This window comes from Callionymus lyra, chromosome 16 (genome assembly GCF_982586985.1).
Source record: "Callionymus lyra chromosome 16, fCalLyr1.hap1.1, whole genome shotgun sequence".
Taxonomy (NCBI): domain Eukaryota; kingdom Metazoa; phylum Chordata; class Actinopteri; order Syngnathiformes; family Callionymidae; genus Callionymus; species Callionymus lyra.
Genome location: NC_141833.1, coordinates 17,198,733 through 17,208,003, shown reverse-complemented (window position 1 = coordinate 17,208,003; position 9,271 = coordinate 17,198,733). Strand labels below are relative to the sequence as shown.

At 37.6% G+C, this 9,271-nt stretch overlaps 2 protein-coding genes across 4 annotated transcripts; both read right to left on the bottom strand.

Moving 5' to 3' along the window:
• Positions 1-2,404: 2,404 nt before the first annotated feature.
• Positions 2,405-5,554, bottom strand: LOC148063998 (uncharacterized). Its single transcript, XM_087810488.1, has 6 exons — positions 5,508-5,554; positions 4,393-4,692; positions 3,792-3,974; positions 3,483-3,656; positions 3,334-3,397; positions 2,405-3,144 (listed from the first exon to the last, which is right to left on the bottom strand). Exons 1-6 carry the CDS (start codon positions 5,551-5,553, stop codon positions 3,012-3,014), a joined length of 900 nt encoding a protein of 299 aa, XP_087666614.1. The 5' UTR covers position 5,554; the 3' UTR covers positions 2,405-3,011.
• A 1,009-nt stretch (positions 5,555-6,563) lies between these two features.
• On the bottom strand, positions 6,564-8,942 carry LOC148063997 (uncharacterized). 3 transcript variants are annotated; one of them, XM_087810491.1, is made up of 6 exons: positions 8,869-8,942; positions 8,191-8,499; positions 7,297-7,390; positions 7,136-7,197; positions 6,887-6,979; positions 6,564-6,705 (listed from the first exon to the last, which is right to left on the bottom strand). In XM_087810491.1, exons 1-6 carry the CDS (start codon positions 8,918-8,920, stop codon positions 6,629-6,631), a joined length of 687 nt encoding a protein of 228 aa, XP_087666617.1. In that variant the 5' UTR covers positions 8,921-8,942; the 3' UTR covers positions 6,564-6,628. The 3 variants fall into 3 exon arrangements, with proteins under 3 accessions (XP_087666617.1, XP_087666615.1, XP_087666616.1); XM_087810489.1 differs by having other exon boundaries at positions 7,136-7,390; positions 8,185-8,499; XM_087810490.1 differs by having other exon boundaries at positions 7,136-7,390; positions 8,869-8,941.
• Between the last annotated feature and the right edge of the window lie 329 nt (positions 8,943-9,271).

Sequence of the window (9,271 nt, the reverse complement as noted above, 5' to 3'; positions counted from 1 at the left end):
CAGGTCTGTAGCAGCTGGGATCCTTAGGGTGCTGAGTCTTCGGCACCGGTACCACACAGGACGTCTTCCACAGTAGTGGAACCCTTCCCAGGGTCAAGCTCATGTTGAATAGAGGTCCAACAATTTCACTTAACTGGTCAGAGCACGTCCTGAGTACTTTGCCACCGATGCCGTCTGGTCCAGGGGCCTTTGTTGTCCTGGTTCTCCTGAGCTGATTTCTCACCTGGAGAGGTGTGAGGGACAGGCTGGGGTGGGGGGGCATTGTCCCCTGTGGAGTCAGCGGGGGGGCTGAAACAATACAAGGATAAAGAAAACATAATAAACGAGATCAAATCTATGAAAAATAAATAAAGACGAAAAAAAGTATTTTCACTTATTAGGGTTTAAATGTTCTTTCAGAGTTTGATTGAAAACATAGGCTTTGTCGTTTATCATTTATAATTCCTTTCCTTACAGCAGTATTTCAGAAAGTTCTTCCTCATTCATTCTTCTCTCTAAGTTGTCAACAACAATGAGTCTTAAATGTTTATTTTAGAGGATTATCAGGATAATTTAGTCTTTCCGTGAACCTGTTAAACCTACAAACTGTTTTAAAAACTTCAACAATTGAGACCAGTTTAAACTTTTCACAAAATGTATTTCTGTTATTTCAAAGTACAGCTACTTTTTAACAAAAGTAAGTCTCTGGTAACTGGTTTGTAGCTTTAGAAAAGTGAAAAGTATTTACCTTGAACGGCTGTAATTACACACAGAGCAAACAAAACCAGAGACATGTTTGCACTGAACAAGAAACAGGAAGTGGGTTTATTATAGGAAACCTTTTCAAGCTCATTCTTATTCCGTTAGTCCATTTCTAACACTAATCTCCAGAACGGCCCCCAGTCCCACCTACATAAGCATCTCATTATCAAAGTGTCCTTCGATGGGATTTCTGCCTGACACCCTGTCCCACCAGGAACATTTCAACGCTTCTCTTTGAAACTCTTATTTGCTGCTTAAGAAATCATCTGTGATGGAGGACCATTAACAAATCACTTGACACAGAATAAGGAGACTCTTGTGAATTTTCGCCACCGACAGTGTCTCCCTTAACATGTGGACCTCACGCTTGCTGGCTGAAGTTCAATGTCTCAACGTGCTTCTTCGGTCGACCTGAACAATAGCAGGTTGAATTACTAGTTTTGAGCATAACCTAAAATATTCCTAGGATTCAATGTTAATCCAGACCAAACATACCCTAAGTGACCACCTGGACATCCTCCAAGGACGCATAGAGCAGGTTGTTCCACCGCAGAAAAACTAGACGGTCATTAGGTAAATACTGGACTTTGTCCCAGTAACAGGCGCTCACAGATCTGGGGGTACATGGAGCAGTGGGCCAGCCTTGGCTGCCTCTGGCGCTCAACTTCTACATGATGATCAGATGATCTGTCTGAGGCTGAATCCCTTAACAGACTTAACCGATCCTCTTAGGATCTTTGTGAATAAGACTAGCAGCAAACCTAACATATATTTCTGGTGATGCAGCCTTTAGTGTTCTTTGATTCAGGGCAACTACGGGAGTGATGTACTACTTTTGTAAGGCATGGGTCTCGTCTTGTTGTGGAAGGATGGGCCCCAAAGATACGTGAGACTTGAAAAAATTTCTAGAAGTGCCACTAGAGGTCACCATAACCCCATTCTTTTTCATCCAAACTGCTCTATCAAAGCTCACGTCATTTCTGGCGGATACATCTCCTTGTGATTCTAGGTCAGAGTGACCCAGCTAAAAATTCAGCACAAACTTGGAAACCTTTTGGTCAAATAACCCTAGATATTCTACCAGAGTCTCGGTCTCAAATCCCTCTTTCACTCTGCCTTGACTGGACTGTGATGGGAAAGTCCTGAGCTCTTATTTGAAACTGCAGAGAAGATATAACAGCAAACCAACACGCTTCAGAAAGTATTCAGACAGACGTGCAAGAAGCTCTGTGTGTTCTTCTTTCTCACGTTTGCAAGTAAGAGTTTTACTTCAAACCAGATCAGATTTCTGTTGTATTACGTACCTGAAAGTAGACACGGGTTCTAAGGCATGTGTGTAGAATCTTAGAGTACGCTCAACCACGTATTTATTAGTGATGAGCTGATGAAGCTTCATGAAACAGTGTCATGTTGTTTAGAGGTCAGTAGGTGGCGCCATCAGTTTAAAAATGATTTTTCATTAGAACAGTTGTTTAAAACAAAGGAAAATAGAGCAGAGACGCCATCTAGTGGACTATGAAACTAATGGCACTGCTTCATGACGCTTCATCAGACCATCACTAGTATTTAAGTAAACTACTGTGACCAGAGATAGATTGAAATAATAATACTTTTGCTCTCATTGTTTCATGAAAGTCATCATAATTAACATGAAATAATTATGCTTGTAAATCTTTTTTATTTTGCTTGTGTTTTTTATCATTTTTTCGTATACATTTGTTTTCAAAATACCTTCATTTAAATCCTATAAAATGCACATTTTAGACAAACACATGCAGCAAAAGACAGTAAACATAAAAATGCATAATCATAAGAGATAATAACAGTGACATTAAGTGAATTTAAACCTTGGACAGGTTTTCTGCTCATAAACGTAACCAGCAGCAATAATAAATGTACACAAACACAATTAACAATTATTTTCTTTGACCTAATATAATAAGTGCAGGACAAAAATAACATTCATTAAATGACACATTTCCTGTATTATATTTGTAATATTTTATCTTTAGTGACCGACAAGTCTTTGTTGGATGAGCTCAAACGCACACGATGAAGCTTTTTTCAACACAAACATTGAGACTCATACATTATCTTACTTTAAATATCATATTATTATTAATATCCTATCATTTCTGTGGTCGTAACGTTTCTTCTCCACTGAAGAAAGTCGGAAGAGCAACACTTTGTTTTTACCTGTTGCTAACTTGCAATGGTCAATTCTGTAATGTGTGTTTTAAACTGATGAAGAAAAACAACATGAGCCTCAGTCACAGAGCCTGAAGTGGCATTTCTTTGTCTCTGCGCCCGTTTCTTTTCTTGTCCACTTGAGCGTACATCGTATGAAGAGAGGCGGTATCTTCTAGTAAGCCGGCTGGTTGGTTCTTGGCTCGGGCTCGGCTCCTGTGAAATGAACACATCTCTGTTAAAATCCTGGTGTTCCTCAGGGCTCAACTTCAGGTCTCTTTCAGTTTACTTTACTTATATTTTAAATCAATCTCTGTTTTTTCAGGCTCATGATCCAAGTCTATCTTGGTCAGTCCATCAAATGTTCACTATGAGCTAATCCAGTGATAAAGAAACAACACTTACCTGCGGTTCTTCATATCATATTCAGGTCTTGAAGAGCCGATTTCATTTGAAGATATTTTTTTCTCTGAAGACATAAAAAAACAAATGCTTAGAGCTCTTGGTCAAACGCACACATACTTTTGCTTAAGAGACAACATGAGGCGACTCACTTCGCTTTTTGTACATGAAACCTCCAAAGATTACAACTACTGCCACCAGAATTATGACAATGAACCAATAAGGAGATGGAGTTGGAGTTGGAGTTGGAGTTGGAGTTGGAGTTGGAGTTGGAGTTGGAGTTGGAGTTGGAGTTGGAGTTGGAGTTGGAGATGGAGGCTGAGAGTCTGTGAATACAAAAATAATGACTTATATGAATATATATATATATATACACAGTATATATATCGTAAACATCTTTCAGTTTTCAACGAGGTCTTCGGACTTGAAGATGTTTCGTTCAACATGGGGATTTCACTCACAACACAGGTCTTTGACAACCTTCTTGTCACTGGTCCAGCTGACCTCGTTGCTATGGTTACAGATGATGCTGCTGTTCTCATAGAAGACTTGATGAGAGGACACTGAGATGTTTTGACGTTGAAGTAACAAGTGTGAGTCGTTCGAGACAAGAACCACCTCCAGCTCAACTGGACTCACTGGATCTGGAAGAGAAAATTAAAGATAATTGTGACTTTGATCACAGTTGTGCAGCAGAAGCTGCTACTGAAGTCTCTCTCGCTCTAACTTCAACATGTATGCTTGAAAACTTGGGCAGGAGATCGTCTTTGGCTCTGATGCTGGTATGTAGGGCTCTTGTTCTCATGTGAAGGAAGGACAGAACAATAGATGGATGGAACGAAAGATAGAATTACTTGAATAATCTTAACTCTTTTTATTAACATTCAAAGAAACATGTGTCTGTGGTTTTGTTTTATTGTTACTACAGAGTTGCTGGCCTCAGGTGAGAGTAGAAATCTACCATCAGTGGAGAGATTTGTCTTCTGGTTCAGCGAGTTACTCATACGTTATGATACTTTGTAATACTTTATACGTTTAAAAATAAAGGAAGAAAATACTCACCCCGAACGTTCACCTTGTATGTCTTTTTAATGTGATCGTCACCATCATATATCACAGCTGTGTAGACTCCACTGTCGTTAAACATCACATTCTTCAGCAACAAAGAATTATTTTCTTTTGAAAACTCAGCTCTTCCTTTGTACTTTGGATATATCACGATCTTTTGTGTATCTTTTCTTAGAATATTCATTTGGTTGTGTTTCCAGAAAAAATCTTCAATCTCTGTCAGATTCAAAGTTTGAGGACCAGCCAGACGTAGATCATCTCCTCTCTTCACAAACACAGTCTCAGGATCAGAACCTACAAAACACAAGAGAAACGATTATTTCTAGTTACGTTGACGACATGTGATGAAACATTTGTGTCATGTTCTTCATCCTAGTCATGGATCCACCACCTCGTCCCTCTGGTGTCCACAGGCTTCCTCTGGTCTCCTCCTCTGACTTGTATCAACTCTAGACTAAGAGGTGCTGATCCCCATCACTGCTTAACATAAACTTATCTAAGAACATGATTGTTTGATGACATAGAAATAGACCTTCGGGACTTGTTTGCACTAATACACTTGATTTACCACAACTGTGTTGAAACTTCAAATAAATAATAAAAAAAAAAATCAATCTCAGTCCTATTTCAGGTGTGAGGACAGTAATCCAGATTAGAATGAGTATATTGTAGATTAACTATAGTAAGTAAGTAAGTAAGTAAGTAAGTAATATTTATTTATATAGCGCTTTTCAAGACCTATGTTTATAACTATGTTTAAGAAATAACCCTGCAGGACGTTAGTGGTGGAAAATAAAGTTGCTTTATATATTAAAAACAAAAGTGAGACTGTCAGTTTTGCATAACTTAGTGTTCGATCATTTATTCTCAAAGCTATAATTGTAGCACTAAATCAGGGGAGAAGCTAAAAAGTATTCAGGAGCTAAATATAATGGTAGAGGGACGATAAAAAACCTTGTTTAAATTGAATTGATTGATTTGTTGCTGTTAAACTCACCGGTTACTTGATTCAGAAATTATAAATTAAAACCATTGAAAACTATCGACGCTCTGACAGTTTGTGCTCAACAACATGAACCAAATCTAAGTATTTACTAGTCAAAACATACCTTGAACCATCATGAGGACACACAGGGCGAAAAGAATGAGCTTCATGATCAAGATTTAATCCAGTAAAAGAAAGTGAAACCAAGAGGGTGTTGTTTTTTTGATGGTGAAAACACCTGCAATAGAAAAACCAGAAATACCTGCCCAAAAGCCCTGCCCCACAAGTATGGCAGTACTGCTGAATATTTAAGGTAAGGTAAGGTAAGGTAGAACTTTATTGATGAAATTGTTTTTTTCCAATAGCCACAGCAAATACAGCAATTTTTCATTAAAAAAAAAATCAAAATAAAATAAGAAGAAGAACAAAGAGCAATAAAGAGAAAGAACAAGATGATACAATCTAAGTCTAAGTCTAAAGATAAAGAACATAGATCAAAGAAAAATAAAAAAGACAAAGGATACAAGAATTAACATAGAATAGAACATCATGATACTTTTACTTCACTCCTGCCCCTGAACTCATTGTACAATTTAATAGCCTGAGGAATGAATGAGTCCTTGAGTCTATTTGTTTTGCACCTGAGAAGGAGCATTCATGCACTACAATATATAAAATATAATGTGTAATATATAAATTTGCAAACACACACCACTGTAACATCGAATCCAATATTCATTCAATAAATGCACAATAACTAATACATTTAATAGAACAAACACACACATATATACATACACACAACACTTTCTTTGGTAAAGTTTCCAGTAAAAGTCTTAATATCTCATCAGGTTCCTTTTTTTTTAATCTTTGTCGTTTGATTTTTTTATTATTATTATTTATTTGTTTTATCCTATAATAAATGCTTCTCATGAATCATTTGTTATTTCTGATTTCACATGACTGAGAATGTTGTGATGGCGGCGAAACGTGTCTGACAAAAATAAAGAGAGAAAAAACAAAAACATCTCTTCAATAATGTATCAAAGTGATTTTAAAATGTAATGGATTTTTTGACACGTTTGAAAAATGTCCAATCAAGCTAACAGAAGCAACACACAACTCAAACTAACAACATCCATTGTCATTAAAATACTATTGAGCTTAAAATACAGAATACAAGTTTAGAAGTTTCAGACTATGTCACTGAATTTAGAATTAATCTCCATGACGATGACAGTCAGTTCAATTGACCAGTTCGTGCTCTGTCGAGGGGAGTGTGTGTGTCTGCTCAGGTGTGTAGTCATCATGACTTTTGTGTCCTAGAAAAGAAGTACAAGTCAATAAGTGTTTAAAAGATGACAATCATGAGCTGATTTGAGCTGCAGGTGTTCCTCAGGGCTCAAGTTTAGGTCCGCCTTCATTCATCTACACGGACATGGATTAATATGTGTGTGTTTGTGTGTGTGTGTGTGTGTGTGTGTGTGTGTGTGGGACACTTACGTCTGCAGGAGACTCCCAGCACCAAGCAACTGGCAATAAGCACAAAGACAATGTGGCTCCACAACAAAACGGCGATCCACGTGACTGAAGCAGCTGTGAAGAGGAAGTCAGAGATGAAGATGGTGAGGTTGTTGTTGGGATGAAGAACCAGATCATCATGATAGTAATATTTGTAGAGCGATTTTCTAGACCAGGGTCACAAAGCGCTTAAACAATCAAAAGGACGTAGATCTTCGTCACACATCTCACCAGCAGTCAGACTGCAGAAATCCAGGATCTCCTTCTGGTCCGTGCTCCAGCTGACCTGGTTGCTATGGTTACAGATGATGGAGTTGTTCAGCAGGTAGATGTGGAGAGATGACTGGACCTTCTTCTCCCCACCATCCTGACTGCAGGTATGAGCTACACACCTGATGGAGCTGCTGATGTTTTGGCAGCTCACAGTGAGGCTGCAAGACTTTCTGAGGTCTGAGACCGAGTCCACCTGGAGCAGGACTGGAGACACTGGATCCGAAATAAACCACGTCGACTCCACATTAACAGTGTTTACATGGAGAACATCCCTTCAAGTTATCATGTTTAAGTGTTAATACTTCTCTAATGTTTCAATGTTGGGTTGTTGTTGTTCACCCGTTCACTAGATGTCAAAAGAATGTGTGATTTATTTGAATGAAAAGCATTTAAACCAGGCGGCGGGAGCAGGACATTATGGAAAATACAGTTACCAGTCAAGGACAGAAAGCAGCAACAATCTTTATTTATTCTTCCACTGGATAACAGGAGGATATGAACGACGATCACTAAATGAAACAAAGTAAATCCTACATATTCTTCACGTCTTTATCTCAACAGCTGTTGCATGTTGTTCTTGTTTGTGTTGTTGGGTTAAGAAAACACTGTTACCTCTGATAAATAATCAGCCTGAAGTTCAGTGAAAACTTTACTGATCACTGTTATAAGTTTTGTTCAGGCTTTACATATCTAAGGATGTTTGTTGTTCAAGTGGGAGATGTTTATTTGCCGTTTCGTTTTTGTTAATGACGCCATAAATGATAACTGTGTGCTATTCACTTTGATATACATTTTTCACACACACACAAACACACACACACTATGCATTTTTCAGGTAAAACTAGATTCAATTTTAACGTCAAAATAGGTCTGAAAATCACTTCACCTGCACAGGAAGTGAAGTGCTTGTGGGTTTTTTGCAAATTTATTTTCATAAACTCTCTGCATCACTGCAGCATTTTGTAATCAGAAAAAAACTTGATTAAACAAAAGACAAATACTGAGACACTCACCCAGAACTTCAACTTTGTATTCTGCAACTTTTTCCTCTTCAAAGTCCAATGTTACAGCTGTGTAGACTCCACTGTCGTTATACGACAAATTCTTCAGCAACAAAGAATGATTTTCCTGTTTAAAAAACTCAACTCTGCCTTTGTACTTTGGATATATCACAATTTCTAGTTTATAATTTAATTTGAGAACAACATTTGTTCGGTTTAGTTTCCAATAATAATCTTCTAAGTTTCTCAAGGTCAAAGTTTGAGGACCAGCCAGACGTAGATCATCTCCTCTCTTCACAAACACAGTCTCGGGTTCAGAACCTACAAAACACAAGAGTCACGATTATTTATTTCTTTACATCAACGACATTTAAACTCAAGACTAGAGCCAACTATGCCTGGATTTAAACATTAAAAAAAAAAAAAAATTCTCACACATTATTTAGTGCAGAATAATAAGATTTAATGTAGTTTTACAACAGAGTAAGTTCAGTTGGATTGCTCCAGACTTATTGTGATTATTGAGAGAAATTTAAGTTTTACTTTGTCCTATCATGTCAAATTATTTCCCCTCTTTTTTAATAAATTTAATAAACAAAGTAAAAATGCAAATACAACAAAAACAACCTGAATATTGTCTAAGTAAAATCAACGCAGAACAAAAGAAGAGAGTAAATAAAAAGTTTTTACCTCCCATAAGTGCCTGAAACCAACAGAGAGTCAAGAGAACCTTCTGAGACATGGCTGTGAGCGAAAAAGGAAGTGCCTCCTCAAAACCTTCTTTTAACCGATGCAGGGACCAATAAAAAGTAAAGGAGAGCGGGAACTATCTAAACTTGACTAATAAACCATTTTATTTTCTCCTTTTTTCATTTCTACTCCAGTATAACTTGTAGTTATTTGCTGTACTTAGCTGGAGGTGTAAATACATTTGCAAAGTCATGGAACAATTTATCTTCACACTGAAACTTACCAGAAGTGACACCAAGTGAGTTTGTAACTGGTCCAGACTAAGCCCTGGAGTCTGGTGTCAGAAACCGAGTTGCCTCCATGGAACTTCCCTTCTGTCTCAAGATCACAAAATGTAGGATGT

Coding starts and splice junctions, on each gene's coding strand:
- LOC148063998 (XM_087810488.1), bottom strand. CDS start 5,553: ATGAAGCTCATTCTTTTCGCCCTGTGTGTCCTCATGATGGTTCAAG. Junction 4,693..5,507: donor TGTCCTCATGATGGTTCAAG/GTATGTTTTGAC, acceptor TGTGTTTTGTAG/GTTCTGATCCTGAGACTGTG. Junction 3,398..3,482: donor TTTCATGTACAAAAAGCGAA/GTGAGTCGCCTC, acceptor TTATGTCTTCAG/AGAAAAAAATATCTTCAAAT.
- LOC148063997 (XM_087810489.1), bottom strand. CDS start 8,920: ATGTCTCAGAAGGTTCTCTTGACTCTCTGTTGGTTTCAGGCACTTATG. Junction 8,500..8,868: donor GTTTCAGGCACTTATGGGAG/GTAAAAACTTTT, acceptor TGTGTTTTGTAG/GTTCTGAACCCGAGACTGTG. Junction 6,706..6,886: donor GCTGGGAGTCTCCTGCAGAC/GTAAGTGTCCCA, acceptor CTTCTTTTCTAG/GACACAAAAGTCATGATGAC.